At 43.0% G+C, this 22,330-nt stretch overlaps 1 protein-coding gene across 3 annotated transcripts in view; it reads right to left on the reverse strand.

The window, feature by feature from the left end:
* Positions 1–4,162: 4,162 nt before the first annotated feature.
* Positions 4,163–22,330, reverse strand: part of ANAPC1 (anaphase promoting complex subunit 1) — a 68,860-nt gene continuing 50,692 nt past the window's right edge. For all 3 annotated transcript variants that reach the window (XM_063123921.1, XM_063123920.1, XM_063123919.1), the window contains 12 exons: positions 21,946–21,999; positions 19,633–19,826; positions 18,842–18,928; positions 16,421–16,538; positions 15,553–15,630; positions 14,672–14,739; positions 13,352–13,490; positions 11,610–11,696; positions 8,906–9,001; positions 7,582–7,780; positions 5,562–5,696; positions 4,163–4,473 (listed from right to left, as the gene is read on the reverse strand). In XM_063123921.1, coding sequence (XP_062979991.1) covers positions 4,358–4,473; positions 5,562–5,696; positions 7,582–7,780; positions 8,906–9,001; positions 11,610–11,696; positions 13,352–13,490; positions 14,672–14,739; positions 15,553–15,630; positions 16,421–16,538; positions 18,842–18,928; positions 19,633–19,826; positions 21,946–21,999 — 1,371 coding nt within the window. In that variant the 3' untranslated portion in view covers positions 4,163–4,357. The remainder of the gene's footprint in view (positions 4,474–5,561; positions 5,697–7,581; positions 7,781–8,905; positions 9,002–11,609; positions 11,697–13,351; positions 13,491–14,671; positions 14,740–15,552; positions 15,631–16,420; positions 16,539–18,841; positions 18,929–19,632; positions 19,827–21,945; positions 22,000–22,330) is intronic.

Here is a 22,330-nt window from a genome sequence, read left to right on the forward strand (position 1 = left end):
CTGCAAAAAAAGCAGAACTTTTGCACACACACACACACACACACACAGGTCCACCCTTAAAGGCAGCGTAGAAATAATTTTAGATAGACAGAAAACGAGTTGTGCTTTGATTTTGACTGGTTTTGCAATGAGTATTTTGCAAAGCAACATGCTTTGCAAAAAAAAAAAAAAGAGAGCCTCTCTTCCACTGGAGCGCTCTGTAGTCTGTTACTTTCTCCACTCTCCACACATACTCAGAATCTCACTCCATAATCGCCCACAGCTTCTGGTGGGAGGAGTAGATGTTCGGCTTTTTTAACCATCACAATTACAAGCAGTCTGGAGTATGGCTGTGGTGGCGTTCAGTAGGCAGCAACTGCAAGGGTTTCCCCCCCCCTCCCAAAGTACTAAAATAACTCAGACGTTGATCAATATTATACCACGAAGTTACTAATCCTCATAATTAGCCAGTTTATAGAATTAAGTCAGCAGGCCATAATTCCTTCCTAGTCAAATAACGGATATTTCGGAAGCTGGTAGACAGACAGGGAAAAGGGCAGAATCAAATCCTAATAATGTTTTTTTTCCACAACCAGGACTCCATCCTGGAACGTTTAAAGTAAGCAGACGCAAAATGCATTTCCTTCTCCACTGGGTAATTTACAGTCTCCACCCATCAGGGATTAGGGGGAAGGGCTTTCCGATCAGACCGTGGCGTTTCCTTTATCTCCCCTCCCCCAAGTTACAGATCAGATCTGTGAAGTACTTACTGATTTCTACACACAGTGCTATTTGCACTGCACTATATCAAGTGGGATTTACGGAGCTCCACGTCAAATATAATCCATGTATCCCCCAACAGTAGTTTCTAACGGGGATCCTTGAGAGCGGGGAGTTGCGTCTTACCCCACATCGCTTCTCGCTAACAGGTTTCTCCTCTCTGATCAGCCTCCCGAACTGAGCTGTCAGCCATCCGTGTTCAATATAGCCATAAAAACGGCAATGCGCCCTGCAGAAGTGCCGCCGCCGCCGCCTTCCTCCACGTGTGCAGAGGGAAGTGCAAAACTAGCATTTGTAACGGGCGCCAGAAATGAAACTCGTTCTCTGCACTGATCATTGGTCCGGGTCACGTTACCAGCTGATTTCAAATTTTGTGACAGATTTATAAAAAAAAAAAAGAGCGAGAGAGCGAGACAGGAAGCTTCTATCTTAGATCTAATGACATGCTGGATCACAGGTCTTTTCGCTCGTTGGACTTCCTCCAACCCCTTGTGCGTACGTGCCTGCCACCCCTTCCAGCAAGCACCGGTTGCAAAAGGAGGCAGAAACCCCTTCCGCAGTATTTATTGCCTTTCGGATCCTTTGATCCACTGCAAAGCCCCCAAACGGAGATATTTCGCTCCTACTCCGAGGTTTCACGTTCACGCAATAAGAACCAGAAGGGACGCGCCTGAGGGCGTTGGCTGGTAAAACAGCAAGCAATGCATGAGGCACGGTTGGGCGGGCAGAGGTCCTAAGCATGCAGGAAGAAATCCATACGCCACAATTAGGTTTTAAATAGGTCTTGCATAGAACAGTATTTTGCCTTCTTTTTACACTTTCTTCTCCCCCTTCCCAATTTCCCCCAATATTGTCAGTTGAAAATTCTCAGACACCCTAAGTTTGCAGTAGTCGTGTGAAACCCAGGAATGGACTTTAGATGAACTGTAAACTTTGCTGCTCATGCTGATAGACATACCTGCAAACGTAGAAATGTTTGTATTTTAAATAGAAATACCTCACCATAAGCAGGGAAGATTATGATCAGCTGACTGATACGCCTGTTCAGTCCACTGTCCAGGTGCTAAGTATTGTTGAAGAACTTTAAAGCCAGGTGGTCTTCCTATTTTTAATGGGTTTTTTTTTAAATCTTTAAACCATTCAAACTGGACAGCCCTTCAAATAGATACACATGCTATGTAAGGTAAGCCCTATGGCCACCATGGGGCTAAGCAATTACCTCAGGTTTGTCTTCAGATAGGGTCATGCAACGGCCTTATCCTCTGCCCCTTAATATATTTTAAAAGAATTAACACCCTTCAGATGAAAAGTGACTAAAAAAGAAGTGTACTCACAGGGTAAGCGTGTTCACAGCATGTCATTGTAAGTCTCTTGCCAACGGCATAGTTACTGGATTATAAAGGCGTACTACCCAACAATGTCATTGTGCTAGAATAAGGAACCACTATTGCAATGCAAATAGCATTAGCTTAACCCATCATGCAAGCTAATGCTAACATTTCACTACAGTGGGGTGGATAGTGGGGAAAACATGCATTTCCAGGAAAAAAGCGTGAAACTTTCCATACGTGCTCTCTCGATATGCAAGATTATTTTTTGAGGTAGGGCCCAAACATAATGACTGCCGTTTTCAAAATGGCAGCCCTATATAGCAACTATATATATATAAAAAATAGGTTTCTTACATTAGTGCAATTTGTTAACAGAATGACATTGTTGGTTACACACTGGTCACGTTTGGATGGCACTAGACAACCGAGGTGGGAATAGGCAACTCACAGTACATTATGCTGCTGGCACTCTCCAGATGACATGTTCTCCCGTCCCCCTCGTTGAGTGGCTGAAAACTCCTGTCGTCCTTCTGGATGGCCGTTGCTCCACCCTCCCTCTTCCCAGGGCTATCCCATCAGCCATTGCAAGTTCTACTGGCTGTAGAGGAGTGGCCGGAGCACTTTTGGCTGCTCCTGCCAGAGGACTCTATGGGCTTCCGAAATAGCACACTCAACACATAAAATTAAGCAATGGAGTCCGACACACAACACAATAAGAATAGAGTAGCCCAATGTTTTTCTGTTGCTTAATTAGAGAAAATAGTACACAATCAGTTGTTCACTTCCCGCCAGACAACATGATAAGCAACGAACGCAATGGACGATTGCCTAATTAATCAACCGTTGCTTATTATGTCATCTGAACCCAGCCACTGTCTTCCTGCAGTGATGTAATGAGAGGCTTATTAGGATTACTCATTCTAAGAGATCTATCATAAGATTCCTCTGAAAAAGCAGCCCTTCCATAGAACATTGGTTCTCCTTGTGGTATGTATTCATAAGTCTTGCCACACCGAGTGCCATTTTACTTCCTGAGTTTTTGGCAGCTGTGAATTGCAGTAACTTAAGGTGCAACAGCAAGATAACCTTGTTTACTTTTTAAAAATGTTTTTAAAATAAAAGAATTCAATAGCTTTCTGCTGCTGCCTTCCTGTTTTAATGCTTAGTGTTTAGTTGAAAGAATCTTCTAAATGGATAAATTATTTTCTTTGTTGCATGCTGCCTTGACTTCCTTGGAGATAAGGCAAATTTTAAATTAAAAGTAAATTTAAAACTTTGTTGCCTTCCCAGCGCCTCTGACAAGCACTACCTTCAACAATCCTCAGCTCACTAAGGGCAGAGTGGGAAGTTATCAAAAAATACAGGGCGGCCCATGACAAATCAACCAATTCCCCTGTCATAATGTATGTTATGACTCAGCGTCATTATGCTGTATGTTTCCCCACCTGCCAATACAGGAGCATAGGAAGAGGTCTGTTTCCCAGGCCTGCTAGCTGTTCCTTTTAAATGGTAATGCTAGAGAGTTAGCCTGGGACCTCCTGCATACAACTCACAAGCTCTACCCCTGAACTAAGCAGGGGAAATACACACATTTTAATGATATCAGGACGCCGGAGAAGTTATATTATGCTTTTACGTGTCTGTTTAAAAATAATAATGTAAACCTCCTTGAGAAGGCCTTGCCTTCAAAGGCAGTATCAAAATATTTAAAATAGATAACAGATAAGACAGTACACTACTATACGTTTTGCTTCTTTCAAGCAATTTGAGGCTTTGGAAATGTACATGCAAACAAGTCTTCATAGAAGGAGCTGAGTTTGGCTCTCTTCCCCGTCCCTGAGATTTTCAGCTACTACTATCCATCCCTTTTAGAGTCTGCTTAGCTTTGTTACAATTAAAAATGATTAATCGAGTGTCAGTGGTTCAGGGGTACTGTGTTGAACAGGGCTGACAAATTGCTTCCAGCTGGTTTATTTTCTAAATTCATCATCAAGGGGCTTTCTGTCTTTTTTTTCCTTTTTTTTTTTGCAAACAAGCTTTATTTACAAAAAGGTAAATGTATTACTTTGCACAGACATGTCAACCATCCAACAATATATAAACCTCTATCTTTATCGCTTTCAAAACATAAAAAGGGAATGAAAAAAGTATGAGAAGTTTGTGAACTTGAAAGTGAAGCCAGCGTAATGTGTCTTTCATTTAATGTCAAATACTGTATCGGTACTTGTGTTTGGTCACATGGTTGGGTCAAATTCATGTTATTGCTTTCACAAAACCATTGACTGTGGATTCCCCAGCAACAGAGGTGCGAGTCTTAGCAGTGCACGGACTGGCAATTTCAGTGGCTTGAATTTCAGCAGCAGTTCTGAGAAGCTTGCACTACCTAGGAGAATAGAACAGGGAAAATGATCACACCTGCAGATAGAAGGCACGTATCAAAATGCTGGACTTTGGAAGCAGAAATGTGGCTCTTCTCCACTTTAGAAGGTTTGTTTTTCCTGTGTTGTATACAAAAAGGATCTCTTAAAAAGGCCACCCAAGAGTCACATTTAATCTGCATTGCTGTTAAGTAATTCAGTCTCTTACAATAGGTAAGGTAACACTACAGCCTATCAGTTATTATGTTAGCAAATAAAGCCATACAATAGTTTGTTTAGAGGGGAGCTGCAGCTCAGTGTAGCACATATGCTTTGTATGCAAAAGGTCTCAGGTTTAGTTCCTGACATCTCCAGGTAGCACTAGAAAAGACCCATCTCTGAAACACTGGAGACTCACTGCCAATCAGTGAAGACGAGGGATGAGGAACCTCCAGGCCCATAAACCTAATTCAGCCCACAGACGTTCCTAATCTGCCCCCTGGAGCCTCCTTGGATTCCTAGAGAAATCCCCACTGTTCTCTTCCTCTCCCAATTGGAGGGAACCCCAACTGTTATCTCCAATGACAGATTGGAAATAACACTGGGGATGTGAGCAGCACAGCATTCAGATGGCACTGAGGGAAATGGCTCCTAGTGACATCTGAGTCCGATCGTGTGCTTCCCCCTGCCCCCGTGGGGACAGCATGTAGTGTGCAAAGCCAGGAACTCAGCTGGCACTGGGAGAAACTTCTCCCAGCATCTTATGAGTCTCTTTCTCCAGGACACTCTCAGCAGGGAGAAAGGCAAAATAGGTGGGGATGACGACTGATGCATTGAATTGAGGGGCAATTCAGCCTCCCACCTCAAATTGTGTTACCCACCCCTGATGTAGACAACATAGAGAGACTAAGGGTGCAACCTTCCCAGAGTTGTAGGACTTTTTTCTGTCTAAACATGCATAGGACTGCATCCTAATGGTCTGACTTGGTACAGCTTCCTATGTTCCTAAATGCTTAGGGCAAGTTGGATCAGCCATTCCACTAGTAGTGCTGCAAAGCTACATTGTTTTCTCGGGTTTGTTTGTCTTAAATAGGAAACTGAATTTTAATTTTACCTTCCAAGCCTCCTGTTAACAGTTGTCCTGGTGTTGGGACCGAATGGTATATGAGGAAGCAGGCCAACATACTTAGTTGAGATTCATCAGTAGGCTGCCCACTTAAATAGGAGTGCAAGCAGACATCGCCTCCAGCTGCAACATGCAAGAAAGAGAAGATCAGATTTAGGGGACATGAGTGGGAGCTGCCACAAAATGTCGTACTGTGGAGTTCCAGTGCCTCTTCCTAGGATACTCCAATCCATTCCCCCAGGCTTCCTGTTTTAGCCCACTCAGTCAGCATTTTTTAGCCATTGAAGACGCTCAGTCCTCAGTGCGCTGTTTTTCACTGCCCACTCTCTATTTGTCTTTCTAAAATTTCTTTGTACTTCTGCAAACCTTGACAAACCCCTGAGGCTGCCATTTTGGCAGTGTGAGGAGGAGCATTCTGAGAATGGGTTCAGCGAACACTTGCAGCTGCTTCTCTCTTTTTTGCTTCCCTGCCATTCTCTGAAGGACGAAGCTGCCAGGCAAAACATAAGTGCTTGCCATTGTGTCTATTCAGGATGGCTGGAGGGATGTGGCCTGGCCAGAGTGGTGTGTGTTTTGGGACAGTGTTGAGTGGGAGTCCAGATTTGATTTATGCTCCAGAGATTCTCCACCATAGACTAGATAAATAAGAAAGAATCAGACCCATTCAGTTCCTTCCATGCCAAAACGTACTAAGAGAATCTCAGTCTCCAACCTGAAAGGAGGTGGAGCTCCCTAGGGAAGTGCACAGAGGGCCCATCAGTAGCTCCCCACACCCATCCCACATAATGACACAAGGATGGGGCACTCTCACCATTCAAGAACCTTAATCCCTTTTCCCCCCGAGAGACCTCTGCGCATTGAAATCTACACTCTGCAACATAAACTGCAGATACACAGTTTAGGTACAATATATCTGGGAGGCTCACCTACTGGTTACTATTTTTTCTGCACCAGTCAAATAGTCTTTTAACTTCTGCAGCTTCTAACTTTTAAGCTGTGATGGTTCATTTTACTGCTGCTAGGTTTTGTTTTTTGCTCTGTTAATTTATAATTTGTTGCTCTCTTAGTGTTTCCTATTGGTTGTATTGGTGTGAGCTGCCCTAAGAATATTTAAATTGAAGGTGGTACAGAAATAAACAAAACAATATGCATTGTCAAGGATCTACATAACCTGATTTTTTTTAAAAAAAGAAAAAGAACAGCTTCAAACCAGGGTATGAACAGAATGGCTGTTTTAAGACTTTCTGGGTTTGCACAAAATGTATTCAGTCAAGTCATTTGAGGGAAGGAGTTCATGCTCTTCACTTAGTAGTCTTGTCGTTCAGAGAAGCAGAAAGCAGCACCATGTACACTGATGGTGCTATATAAATAAATAAATAAATAATAATAATAATAATAATAATAATAATAATAATAAAGGATCAAGTGACAGGAGCAACTCCCCTATGACGAAAGATTACAATGTTTGCGGTGCTTTAGCTTTAAAGTTGAATAATAGGGAGTGGGGACAGGCATGATAAAGGTGTAGACATTATGCTTGGTGTGGAAAGGTAGATAAGGAGATGTTTCCCCCCCTCTCTCATAACGTTAGAGCCCAAAGTCATGAAGTTGGGTGGTAGGAAGTTCAGGACAGATAAAAGGAAATGCTTCTCCACACCGTGCATAAGTTAAGCTATGGAATTGGCTACCGCAAGATGTAGTGATGGCCATCAACTGAGATAGCTTTAAAAGAGGATTAGACAAATTCCTAGAGGATGAAGCTACTAGTCATGATGCCTATGTATTACCTGCAGTATCAAACACAACATGTTTCTCAAGAGCAGTCGCTGGGCAACACAAGAAGGCGGCTATTGCACTCATGTTGCGCTTGCGGGTTTCCCATAGGCGTCTGGTTGTGGGAGCAGAAGGCTGGACTAGTTTGGCCTTTGGTCTGGCCCAGCACAGCTCAGACTAATATCTGTCACTGGTGTGGAACTTGCCAGGTTCATCTAACGCTAGTTACATTTACCTTGCAGCCACTGGTCCAAGGTATTATCAATGGAACACTTCATCACAGGTAAAAATTCAGAGTTCATGAAGAGCCCTGGGTGGGGATTTTTCCTCATTCTCTCCTGGTGACTCCTGGAATTAAAAAATTCTAGAACCAGCTTTATCTGCCACAAGTCAAATGTCTCGGACATTTCTCGTTTCTCTAATCTTCTCACAGCCTAGCAGAAAAGGAAAGGGAGATTAAATTAACTCAAAACGTAGGGGCAAAGATGCATTTCTCCTATTCAGCTTTAGATAATTACTCTATAAAATCCTCCTATGCAGACTCAACTACATGGAAGAAAGCCTAAAGTGAATGTGCATGATCAGTGTTAAAAGATGACCGGATTCTTCTGTGATAAATCATTCATACAAACGTTATGATTCTATTAGAATGTAAGACTATGCAGCAGGGTTTTGCTATTTTATTGTTTTACTCTGTACAGCACCATGTACACTGATGGAGCTATATAAATTAATTAATTAATTAATTAATAATAATAAACATATATCCATAGGATGAAATCAAGATCCAATAAAATACTAGGGCTGTGCAAGCCTTGAGATTTGGCTTCGAAAATTCGAATCCCGACGGCCGTTTTATGATGGATCAGCCATTTACCCTGCGGTACTGTAGTAAATTCCTAGAACTCCCAGGATGCACTGCCCTGGGCCCAGGAACAGTGCACAGTCATGTCTTCATCACTGTTGTTGCGATTGCCTGGCCGCCACAATTGCCCAGCCTCCCTCGTGGTTCAAGACGTGCACATCCCTGCTGCGGGGTGCTTGCGGAACGTGCAGTGCCCCATCCAGGGATGTGCACGTCTTGAAGCACATGGGCAGCTGGGCAATTGCTGTGGCGCTCAGATGATCACAGAAGAGGCGATCATAGCAACGAAGATAGAAGATACGACTGCATGTTGTTCCTGGAGCCCTGGTAGGTCCCTCCCTCCCAGGCAGTGCATCCTGGGAGATGTAGGAATTTATGACAGTACTGGGTCCCTTGAGCTGTACAGTGGAAATAGCGGATCTGTCATAAAATGGCCGTCAGGATTTGAATTTTCGAAGCCGAATCTCAAAACTTGCACAGCCCTAGGAAATACATTATTGAATCACAGAAGGAACATATAAAAATGAGGTGACACTTCTAAAGCACAATCTGAAACACATCAACATCTTTTACTGTTACAAATGCACCGAGGGTTTGTTTTTTAATTTTTAAAGGGGGAAAAGCAGCATGAAAATACACTACGTGGACATGTATACTTGTTGAAGGGATGGGGGAACTGCACGGTATACTTTACCTGGTCAATTGCAATGTAGGCTGGCAGCATCTCTGGATTCTCCTGAGTTACACACTCGTACAGGATCGATGAGAAGAGGTCAAACACTTCCTGTTTCTGGGGTGGGGGAAAGTTAATTCACAAAGAGTACTCCATGCATGACATCTATTGGCTACTGCCTACTCTGCTGGTATCTAGTCTGGAGTGGCCAATATTTTAAGCTTGAATGTACATCTCTCTGCTCATACTTCTTTTTTAAAAAAACAAATTCCATGCAAAAATAGGATACTTCAGGGCACGGGTGGGAAACCTTTTCCAAGCCAAGGTGTCACATGAATTTCTCCAGAGACCACATGCAGAAGGTGGCCATGGCCAAAACAATATTCTCTCTCTTCATCTCACTTCCCTTCTCTTTTTCTCCCCCTCTCTTTTTCACAGTTCTCTCCTCGCAACCTCTATTTGCCCTGAAACAGGGCCGTCCCTTTCTCAATGCACATAGTTGAAAATGCCAGGATCCAACAACGTAGGAACAGACCAATCTCTTCCTGCGTCACCAAATCACTGTGGAAAAGGAACAGGTGAGGAAGGGTGTGTGTGACCGGGAGGGAGAGATGGTAGCAGGCCCAATCCAACTCATGGGCTGGAAGTTCCCCACTGCTAATTAAGGGTCTTCCCAATGACTTAGCACAATTGAAGATGCCTCTCCTATTTCACCTATACAGAAGAATATGCTGAGTTTTTACTCCAAAATAACTTCAGCTAAACTTTACAGATCCTGAATTGTGCAGTAGTGTCACAGTCAAAACCCGTGAAACCAGAATGCATAGCGAAATGGGGAATCCCCCAAATAGTTGGTAGCGCTGAGTATACTCTTCATTAGCCACAAGGAGTTCAGGAAATATCTACTGATATTAGCTCAGAAGTTACCTTAAACCATGGCTTTAACCATGGTGGTTAAGCCAGAACAGGCTGTGTTCAGAAGACACCTTAAACCACAGCTTTAACCATGGTGAATAAAACAAAAACCTTATTCACCATGGTTTAAGGTGTCTTCTGAACACGGCCTGGCTTTCTGGCTTAACCACCATGGTTAATGCCATGGTTTAAGGTGTCTTCTGAACGGGACCACAAGGAATGCATGAAGACAATGGCCCTCTCCTGTCATTCCATCCCAGCAACTGATGTTTAGTGGCATGTTGCCTCTGAATCTGGGTAGGGCAGGGTACTCATGCAATTAAATTAAAGATATCTGAAGCGTTATCCATCAGCAGAGATTTGGCAAAATAGGGATCCTGTTTACACAGAGCTGCAGGCGTCATGTCGGGTGCGGAGGGGGAGAGACTCAGAATGTGAACAACGAAGGAGCAATTCACAAATGTGGCAATCCCACCAAATGTCCTCTATGAAAACATCTTTGGGCTCATGCTTGCTTGGATGGAGGAAATAACCTGTGGCCTAGAAGTACAAATGTACACAGTTTGTTTGTTCTTTTAAAAAAAGTTGCTGTAGCTGAGGGTACTGCAGCAACTGCATGTAACTGGGTAAGAATATACTTTCAGTTTACATGGTAGCTGCTAGACCCAAATGAGAGCAAACACAAGGCCAAGGAGATTTTCGCAAAGGCAGAACGGCTGCATGTGTGAACCAGCCCTAGGAATTTTGCAAATATGAAATTCAGATGATCGGAATTTCAGAGACGGATGGATGGACAAGATGGATCTGTTCCAGTGTATGGAAAATAACTGTCATACTAAACAAAAGTCTTGATTATTTCTTTTGGTACGGTAAATGCCTGCTGTAGATGGAAGAAAGGAATAATCTTTTAATGTAGGAGGGAATGTTCTTACCTCCTTTTTTTAAAAAAAGCAAGCTGCACAGCTACCAATTGAATGATGAGGATTACAGAGTTTGCATAGATAATATTTACTGGTTCCATATAGAAAGTTTAACATCATAAAAGGATGGTGGGAGGTTCAGCATAGATAAAAGGAAGAATTTCTTCACACAGTGCATAGGTAAACTACAGAATTCGCTTCCACAAGTTGTGTGGTGGCCACCAATCACTACAATGAATCACTACAATGATTTGGATGACTTTAAAAGGGGGTTGGATAAATTCCTGGAAGAGGGCTACCAATGGCTACTAGTCCTGATGGCTATGTGCTAGTATCAGAGCAGTTTCCTGTGGGCACCTGGCTGGCCACTGTGTGAACAGAACGCTGGACTAGATGGATCCTTGGTTTGATCCAACATGGCTCTTATGTTCTTAAAAGGTTGTTTTAACAAGGGCTGTAATTACTGTTTATATTGTTCCCACTGATCAGGACCCAAAATGTGATTGGGACATAGACACTGCATATTTGTATAGCTCTTTTTGATTTGATAATCAGTAGCAACTATATTCGTATGATATACTGTTAGACTGCTATTCTATTGTTTTAAACGTTGTGTGTAATTTTTATCATACATACATACATACATACATACACACATATATATATATCACATAATTTTCCTATTTTGTTTTGTTGTTTAAGGCTAGAAGCATTTTACTGTTGTTCTGGTTTTGATACTGACCCTGTTACACCTGTAAAAAAATTTTAGAGCACCAAATCATTTAAAAATCTGCTTCATCAAGATCATCCTCATTTTTACCAAAGCACAGGCACCCTTCCCCCTGCCCGACAGATTTTACACCTCTTAGATTTTACACCTGACAACGTACTTGCCCCATATCTGCAGCTGGTTTGCAAAAGTAGTCAGCAAAGGAAAGCAGCGCAGGATCAGATGTGAAAGCAGAAATAGCTTCTGGCTGAAAATAAAGTGACATTTTAAATTAAGAATTATTTCCCTTTTTGTGGCAATTGTTTAAAGGAAACTGCCATTTGTGCAACCCTTTCTCACCGCAATACTTTCCTGACAGACAGTACGACTCTTTGGGCAAAAAATATACATGGATACTACAACTATCTCTTAGCAAATGCTTCTGCCCTTAATTTTATTTATTTGTTTTATTTGGTGGATTTTAAAACCACCTTTCAGGAGAAGTTATTCTTCCAATGTGGTTTATAATAGTCAGTAAAAAATCATAATAATCACACATAATAAGATCACAAAAAAAACCCACATTAAAATATTAAACATCATACAATCACACAGAAGAAACAGCAGCACATAAATTAATAAATCGGCTGTAACAAGCAGGTAAAAATAACAGAAGCAAATTAAAAACAAAATTAAAAAAGTAGCAGCAGATAAAACAGTTACAGCATCACAAATCATCCAAAAGCTAACTGGAATAAAAAGGTCATCTTTATTTAGACGCCATCTAAAAGCCAAGAAATGAATTTTCTTGAAGAGACTACTCCAGAGTTGTGGGACTACCAAAGGAAAGAAGGGTTCTACACAACTAAAAAAAATTGCTATTTTACTAACACAGCCAAGTCAACAAAATTGTATCCTCCTGGAGTGAATGACACAGGCACTTTACATTTTCTCAAAAGCAGCTAGGTCTCACAGGTTATTTCACATGTAGTAGGCAAGGTGCCAGAGCGGCCAACACTGAACCAACTGCAATCTACCCAGTGAAATTTGCAACAGAATGACAGCTGCACCCCAATGTTCTTCACTCAAACCTTGTTGAGGAAAGATCCCCCCTTCCTCCAGCATTCTAAAAGTGAAGGCGTTCATCACTTCCATAACCCTTTGGCTTATGTAATCACAGTGTCTGAGGACACATTCGGAAGGGCAAGCCGGTGGGCCTTTCCCAGGGTGATGTGCAGATTCTGTGGGAAAGATTCATGAGAGTAGCCCTGGCCACATGGTCCACACTGTTCACATGGGTGTCCCCCACAGAGTAGAATGACATCACACTTGCTGTGTTAGGACAACACAACAGTGGTTTAATAGTTAACTCTACGGTTGATTATCAAGGGGGTACCCCCTACATGGCATGTTTATAATCAACCGTGGTGTGGATTTGTTGAGTTGACTATTAGTCAATGGTGCATTTGATTGAGACATCCCTCATCCTCTCTCCACCCCGCTCAGTCCTCCCACTGGTATCCTATCAGCCATTGCGAGTTTTGCAAGCTGGACTAGAGTGGCAGCCACCACTTTGGTTGCTCTTGCCAGGGGACTCAGTAGTTGCCAAAAATAACCAACAGTGTGCGACAAAATAGTCAACAGTGCCCGAAAGATGACACAATAACCAGCGGTTGTTCAAATAATCAACTCTGCACAACATTGGTTATTTGCATTGGTTATTTCGGCGGAATAACTAACCGGGGTGTGAAAACGTCCCAGCAGATGACACAATAATCCGTTGACTATTTAACCCACTGTTGCCTATTGTGTCGTCCGAACCCAGTCACTGAAAAGATGCAGGAGATACATATTGCTAGCATGACTAGGAGGCAACAAACAACCGCTTTGGTTTTTTTTACTCAACAATGGTGCAGGAGCTACCTTAAATGCACGGGCGTCCGCATTCCGGTGAGTGACAGTCTGTGCCAGAAGGCTTCGCCATCCCATTGGATCCTCCTTGTACGAGAGTTGCCCAGCTCTCAATTTTACATACAGGACACCGTCTTTTGAAAGAATCGATCTGGAAAAAAGGAACACAAGGGAAATGGGTTAATGTACAGATATTACTGCATTTATTACAGGTATTAAATCTCTGCGTTGCTGCTCAGTTTTATTCTGGATGTACTGTTATACTGTGGTTTACGTTTTATACTTTAAATTGTATTTTATGGTTTTAATTTTTGTGAACTGCTCAGAGAGCTTTGGCTATTGGGCAGTATAAAAAATGCAATAAATAAATTGTTGTACTGGGATAGGCATTACAAATTCCACCCATTTTTTTCTCCCATGCATGCCTATGTGAAACATGTTTTGTTTGTTTGTTTCGGTGGCCTTATTTAATCTGGTACATTTATATCCTGCCTTTCTTCCATCACAGTGATCCCAGGTAGTCTCCCATCCAGACTCTGACCAGCCCCAGCCCTGCTTAGCTTCAGTGAATGGGCTGCATCATGTGCCCTCAAGACCTTGCAAGAATCTGGGACAAGTATCTTCTGATAAGGAACTCAGGAGTAAGAGCTATGAGGGTGGGCAAGGAACACAGCCCATTATTGAAGATTAATGAGTGACCCCCCAAAATATTTCAGGAAAGGGACTCTGATTTCTTTGAAGGTCTCTAAGAGATTTCTTTCTTGGCAAATTATTCACTGTTTTCAGAGGATAGTAACGCTAGCCTCCTATCTACCTGGCTATCTACCTTGATGCTTCCATTTGAGGCCCAGTATTGGGCAAAAGGCGGGATACAAATAAATAAATATAATAATAATAACACAACAACAACAACTTCTACAGGTCACTTGATTTTATCACTTTTCACCCTGCTGATATATTATAGCATGCTTGGAAGGCAAACAAATGGAAGCATTTTGCGTTCCTGTTTGTTGTTTCTCCTGCGTAACATTTTGCTCCACCAGACCGCACTGGATCCTTCTATCTGCTCTAGTTTTCAAGAAATAATCCACAGGGGGTCCCACACGTAGAAGAGAACGGCTAGATCAGATGGACATGTGTGTTTTGCTTGTTTTAAAAACCAGAGTTGAAAGCTCCATACTTGATTTAACACCGGCAAGTAGAGAAACCTTTGCAAACAAGATTCTGTAACTATTGCAGGAACGACTTAGATTTGGACTCTGGTATGTCTCCAGAACACCATAATTGTGGAGCGTTGTGAAACTATGCAAAACCTTCTACATGACGACTCACTTTAAGTGGTTGGTGCCTTTGCTTAAATCAATCAGCAATTCCCAGTATCGGGGGCCTTTCACTCTGATCTGGAAATGGAAAAATAGTTCATATATATATACACAAACACACACACTGGATAGGATCCCAAAAAACACAGGTGGCGAAATCCCCCTTCCAAATCCCATGCTCCCCCAGACCCCCCACCCACTCCGGTCAGGGACCTCTAGAGAAGGTTGCAAGGTTGGGCTGGGGAAGATGGATGCCAGCCACTTTACGTAACACAAATCTCTTATCGTTATCACAGAACCTTTTAAAATTTAACTGGCGTTCTATATAAAGAAAGATGATTTTTCTCCTTTATTTAGCTATTTCCATCCTAATGCAGCTTGACACAAATCGCGAGCAGAATTTATCTACAGAAGAGGAACTAACCCAAAGCTGAAACTATTAAAGCTGTAACAGCTTTGCCCTCTCTTGCCCACCCTCATATCAACTCTGCTATGTTTGTACATAAATATACAACCCTTGGTCACAACACTGGGTTGCAACAAGTTATTATTATAAATGTAGAATACAGAGCCTATTAAGATGGAAATGAAATGGTTTTCCCAGTACTCCTCAACATAGCTATAAACACAGGTTACAATGACTTGTAGTGAAATGATGTGCAAATGTAAAAAGTTAATTAATAAGCAGTAATTTCAAAGCTGTCTCCTTGGAACCTTAACATTAGTATTTGAATTGCCTTGATTTAAATCAGTTCCCATTTACTAGAAAGAGACTTAAGGAAGGAGCTAGGAATTAAAAGCAAAGTGAGGGACAGATAGCTCTTTACCCTGCCCATTAATTAGCGAGATGCTTCTTCAACCCTGAATCATAATCTTTCTCACTGATTATACCTGCTTCAACAAGTGAAGTTCCGGGAGAAGGGTGGGTGCCATTAATTCTTCACTTGTCTCTTCGTACCATTGAGTTCCCTTTGAAATACAAAATACTTTAGCCAAAAAGTTAGTAATACTGGTTAGTCCCTAAATAGTAATCTTATACATGTTTAGACGGGGGGGGGGGGGGGATCTTATTAGGGCACAATTCTGTGCATGTTTAGACAGAAAAAAGTCCTACAACTCCCAGTATGCCCCAGCCAGCCATGTTGGGAATTGTAGGGCTTTATTTAGTTATTCATTTATTACATTTTTATACTGCCCAATAGCTGAGGCTCTCTGGGCAGTTCACAATTAAAACCATAAATACAACAAGTCTGATCGTAATATAAGCCTATGCGGCAGAGTCTTGCTATTTACTGTTTTACTCTGTACAGCACCATGTACATTGATGGTGCTATATAAATAAATAATAATAATAATAATATAAGCCTTACAAGTTAAAAAAAAACACCCATATAAAACCAAAATAAATTACAGCCCAGGGAAAGCCTGTGTGAAAGGCTATGTTTTCAGGAGGTGTTTAAAGAATGTTACATTTTCTGCCTCCCCAACAGCACAGGATTGCATCTTTAACTTGTGTGTGTGTATATAAAGATTTCTTCGTGTTCCCTCTCCATAGATCTATCTTTAAAAAATTAGACTTTGGGGAGACTGATCTCTCAACTCAAAAAGAGCAACAGGGATTTACCAGGTCTCTCCAGGCCCAGCAATACTACAAAATAATTTAGGAGAGGACTGTCTTCCCACTCCATTTCGGAGAATGGTATGCCCTTCGCCAACCCTCCTTTCAGTCAGTCCCCTCTGCCCCACGGAATCCACCTACCTTGTAGGTAACCTCGAGCAGCGCATAGCACGGGGTATCTGTATCCACATCCACAGGGACAAGGAGCCTGGGCTCTGCTGCCAGGACATACAGATGCCGCAAGGCCTGAAGGTGATACCTGCATGGAAAGACAATAGCTTACGGAACGTCCCACCTGCCTTTTGAGATCAACTGGAGGGTCCTTGCTTAAAGACCCTTCCCCTTAAAAGCCAGGCTTGTGCAGGTGTGAAACAGGGCCTTTTCAGTGTTGGTCCTTGTTCTGTGGAACTCTTTTTTTCTAAAATGCTTCACATCAGCCCAATCTTATGGGTGCCCAGGAAAGGAATAGAAAAGCATTTCTTCTCAGAAGAGCTCTTAGAAGTACAAAAATATTTTTTTTAAATTAATCCGGAGTTTATTTAAATCCACCCGATTTAGAAATAGTTCCAGGACAACAGTGCTGGGGTTGGGGGTAAGAAAGTACCTGTCCTCCCCCTGCCTGGGATTTCCAGAATTCAGTGTCTTGAAGTAAAGGGGAAAAAATGTGTTCCGTTCACTTAAATTTCACAAGAGCTGTGCAAATTTCCACAAGGTTTTCGGGATTTTAGGGGGCAAATTTCACAGATTGCACAGGATGAGTATTCCAAGTGAATTTTGCCGCTGATGAATGTCTCTGGCTTCCAGGGGTTCAATGGGACTACTCCAAAAATAGGATTTTGGAGACTTTAGTCCAAGTCCAGCCTCTTTTACATTGTTCATTGAGGCAAAACACACTTCAACGTACATGGATGGCCATGACATCAAACAGGTTAGGTTATATACCTAGGAGTAATATTTCAGGCATCAGGATCATAGAGAGCGCAGTCTGCATATGTTATTGGAAATGCCCAAAGAACTGTTGCCGCTACCCTTACATTTTTCTTCTCCAAAGGAGGTCGCACATACCTCCTGCAATGAAAGTCTTCCAGGACAAGGTAATAGCCCAAAGTATGCATAGCTGCCAATTACATATATTCAAAGATTTTCGGCCCCTGGAAGCAATACAGTTTTTGCAGACTCTCCTTGACTTCTCAAGTTGTGTTCCCAATGCCCTGCTTAGGATGGAATCTGGAATGGTTCCACTTGAAGCACGTGTTTGGCTACCTGTAATCAGCTATTGGCTTAAATCAAATTGTACCCCTTCGGGCTTAGCCTCCCTGATCCTATTAGATAATGTTTCCTCTAGCAGGACAAAAGCTGTTGAGGAGAAGATTCAGTGTTATGGAGTCTCCCCACCCACCCACCAGTTTTATGACACTTGGGATTTTTGAGAGCTAAAGGAACAACTAAACAACAGATCTGGGATGTAGCCTTACAAGAAGACAGAGCAAGGGCTCAATACTACCCAGAAGCTGGCAATCATCATAATAAAAAATGTTCCCACTGACTACCTCTATGGCTCACTTTTACCGTTGTTTTACCGTTGGCTCTTCTGGAAGGGTGATATTTGCGAATCCCTTATTCCCAACGTGAGCGCCCATGCCAATCGGGCATGGCTGAAAAAGTTGAACCTATTTTATTATACTGTCTATATTATAAGGATATTCATATCCCTCCCTCCTTCTTTCAACTCTTCCAGTGAATTCACTTTCAAGGTGGCAACATTCTGTGTCCAGGCATGCTCTCTCATATTGTGAACCGCCCAGAGAGCTCCGGCTATTGGGCGGTATAGAAATGTAATAAATAAATAAATAAATAAATATCAGGAATCAGATGATTAAACCCCAGTATAATTTATTTTTAACATCAACGGATACCAATACATACTGTTGCTGAAGCTAGTGCTGATTGAACTTTCTACTCTATGTATATTCTTGCATTTGTAGCTTATGTTTCTATTGGTATCTGCCAGTTGACCTCATATTAGTGGCTGGCATGTGACCATAACTAACTAAACTAAACCAATCACACTTGTGGAATCTAATTCAACTATGTGACAAAGCTATCATATAACTCTGCCTGCTTCAGTCTTTCTTAAATCTTTCCTCCTTACACATGTTAATAAATCATGATGGAAATGTGAAAGGGCCAGGTTGTCACTGGATCACTGCAATTACCCTATGAAGGAGATTTTAAGATTCCAGCCTTAATATGACTGCACACCCAACACTTGCGAGATGAAACAAAGGCCTAATCTACACCAAGCAGGATATTGCACCATGAAAGTGGTATGAAAGCGGTACATAGAAGGCAGAAGCCACACTAATGCTTTATAGCGGCATTGAAGTGCACTGACAACTGTTGGGGCCCATTGACACATACCATGTACCACTTCCATAGTGCAATATCCTGCTTGGTGTAGATTAGGCCAAAGTCTCCTGGGTGCAAAACATACCATCCCCTGGTTCAAACTGTGTTTTTAGGGTTACTTTAGGTATATCGGTTGGTTAATATATATCTTACCTGTTGTCGGTACTGTGAACTGGAAAGTGAGGGTACAGTGCACAAAGAAGAGCGGCGACTGAAGAATTTGAAGTGCTAAGTGAGTACCTGCAAAGAAACAGCAGTTTTTATCTTGAGCCAATAAAGAGCTGCTTCAGGGGGAGAAACGCTGTTCCCCCAAGGGTGAGCTATTCCACCTGCTCCCCTCCCCCCCGCCCCCGGAGGCTTTAAAAGAAAGGCTGGAGCTGAAGAGAGGTGCTGCTTCAGGGGGAGAAACGCTGTTCCAACCAAGCTTTCTTTTCTTTTTATCTTTTTATCTGGTTTGTTTTGCTGTGAACTTGTATTTAGTATATTTTTGAGTATTATTGTGATGTTGTTGATTAGTATATTGTTAAATATTGTTGTAGTTCTAATTTTTGTAAACCGCCCAGAGAGCTTCGGCTACAATAAATGAAATGCAAAAAATGCAATAAATGAAATGAAATGAAATGAATTACCACCCTGATCCCCTGTACATGCTTCCCCTGCTCCCCACCCCTGAGTCATAAGGACTAGAAACTTGGTTTTGTAAAAATAAATAAAGAGACTGAAGTTCTTATAAGGCTGAAGTTTACCCCAAAGGCTGGTTTCTGTGCTTTCCCAGCAGTATTGCAGACGTGAAGGATGCACACATCCGTTTGTAGCCTTACTGAGGACGAAGGCAAAGTTCTTGGGTTCTTGGCTATGTGGCTGTTCATATGCATGTGGACATGGAGGAGGAGGAGGAGGAGGAGGAGGAGGAGGAGGGGGTTATCTTTGAAGCAATGCGTTACCTTCCCCCTCCCAAAAAGAGGAGTCCAAGAGCCATGTGGTGCGCCATATGGAATCCATAGTTCATCTCCCCTCCAGTCTTCTTGTGCATGAAACGACAGAGTTGGAGGACCTTCAGGTTTCCAGAGCCCGCCATCACCATTGCGAGGGACAGAAGCACCACACTCAGGCAAGTCTCCAAGTTATAGTGGCCGGCCTTAACATACGCGGAGGAGAGAACTTGTCAGTTTGACTTTCACACATCTTAGGTGGGCTCCTAAGCAGGCCAGACATACAGTCCCAAGTTCAGAGGAAAAGACTGATTCAAAACGGCCTACCCTTGAGCACAGTCACTGAGTTGAATGGGACGTACTTCCATGTAAGTGTGCATAGCAGGCGTACCAGACCTCAGGTCCATGGGCCAGATCAAACCCGCCTGGTGGCCCAATCCAGTCCTCAGGGGGTTCCCTGGATGGCCCCGCCTCCTTCCCCCAGTTCCGCCCCCTTTCTCCTGACCAGCTGTTTGAGGGTTTCCCAGCTTTTGCATGGCTTCTTTCCCATTCTAAAGGTTGAAATGTCTCTCTTAAGGCTTAGTTCCTGGCAGAAAGAACTTTACGCTGAAATAGGATGGTATTTAAGGTCCTGCTCCATTTTGTCTTCAACCCCATGAGCCACTGAAATGCAGCCCCTGAGAGCTACTCCAAAACTGAGTTTGGCCTTTGGGCGGAAAGAGGTTCAACACCCCTGGTCCTGCCTTGAAAGAAACAAATTTCAGCAATGCACTAAACTATGTAAGACACGGCAACATCACATATCCTCATCCCAGTGACTTTAGCATCATCTAAACTAGGAGCAGACTGAAGGTAGAGAAGGATGGACTGGTGGATCTGAGGGATAGGCAGTCGATCAGCAAGAGTTTCCCAATTATTTAACAATAGCAATGTTATTAAAACTTAAGTGGAGACACAGACTGGATTTTGATGACATGATAACCCACAATGGGTTAAATAATCTATAGTGGGTTATTTAACCCACCATGGGTGATCATGTTGTGTGGTGGGATTTTTTTAACCCACAGTAGGTTATTTTGCCGAAATAATGCACGCAAATAACCAACAATGTGTGGAGTGGGTTGTTTAAACCACTGTTGGTTATCACGTTGTGTGAAGGGCACGACTGGTTATTTTCGACAGCTACAGAGTCGCTTGGTAAGAACGGTCAAAGTGACGGCTGCCGCTCTGCTCAACCCAGCAGAACTCTATTTTCAGTAGCAAGGGATGATGGGACACATGCAGGAGGACTGAGACAAGGGAGGGCAGAGGATGAGCTAGTCGACGCACCGTGAATTAATAATCCACTCACAGTTGCTTACAACCAACTCACAGTTGGTTATTTTCTGATCGTGTGGAAGGTGTCCACAAAATAACCAACTGTGAGTTGATTACTAACCCACCGTTGACTGCCGTGGCGTCTGAACACAGCCACAGTGTCATTAGCAGAACTAATGGCCCGTCTCTCAGTGGATTCTTCCCCCTGCTCCACCCCACCAAAAAGTTTTATCCTCAGAACAATCCTGTGAGGAGGTTAGGCTGAGAGAGTCACTGGCCCAAGAGCACCCAATGAGTTTCATGGCTGAATGAGGATTTGGTCTTAATCTGGCACTGTAACCCAGCTTTCCTCAACCTGGTGCCCTCCAGACGTATTGAACGTAAGAACATAAGAGGAGCCCTCCTGGATCAGACCAAGGATCCATCTAGTCCAGCACTCTGTTCACATGGTACCCAAGCAGCTGTCGACCAGGGAACCACACGCAGGACATGGTGCAACAGCACCTTCCCACCCATATATCCCCAGCAACTGGTGAATATAGGCTTACTGCCTCAGATACTAGAGGTAGTATATAACCATCGGGGCTAGTAGCCCTTGACACCCTTCTCCTCTAGGGATTCATCCAGCCCCCTTTTAAAGCCATCGCCACATCTTGTGGTAGTGAATTCCATAGTTTAACTCTGCGCTGTGTGAAGAAGTCCTTCCTTTTATCTGTCCGGAATCTCCCACCAATCAGCTACATGGTTCTATTGGACTGCAACTCCTATCATTCTTGCTCACTGAGTTCCACGGGACCTCCTCCCAGATAAGTGTGCATAGCAAAGGTGTTCAGTGTGAGCACCCGCTGCTGCCCTCCAAATAAGCGTACGTTTGGCTGGTGGAAGTGAGGGCCCACCACAGAGCCTGGGAAGGGCGGACCTAGTCAACCCCAACACGTTGCCACCAGAACAGTATCATGAAGTCTCAAGGATCAGTTTTACTAATGCTGAATCCGGAGGGAAACTTACGATGGAAGCCGTCGCTGAAGATAAACACTTCATGAAATCTTTTGCAAAGGCGAACTAGAAAGAGGAATTCAAAAGGAGCACAGATCAGAACGGAGCCAAAGCCGACTCTGAAACAGGGGCAGCATCTAGGGCAGGCCTCCCCCAGCCTGGTGCCCTCCTGCTGCATGGACTGAATAGATTAAATTGGTAGCTATGCACTTGCTTCCTAGCGAGAACAATGGTCAATGTGGAGGTCAGTGTGAAACTAGAAATGAGCATGCTGTCCCAACCCCAGCCATGAGATGCCCGTGACTTTCATTACAATTCTGGTAAAACTATCTGCATGGCTCAAGCAAGTGAGCTCTATGAAAGAGCCGGCCTGGAGGAAGCATCCTTTCCAACCCTT

The sequence above is a fragment of the Elgaria multicarinata genome, chromosome 4 (assembly GCF_023053635.1).
Source record: "Elgaria multicarinata webbii isolate HBS135686 ecotype San Diego chromosome 4, rElgMul1.1.pri, whole genome shotgun sequence".
Taxonomy (NCBI): Eukaryota; Metazoa; Chordata; class Lepidosauria; order Squamata; family Anguidae; genus Elgaria; species Elgaria multicarinata.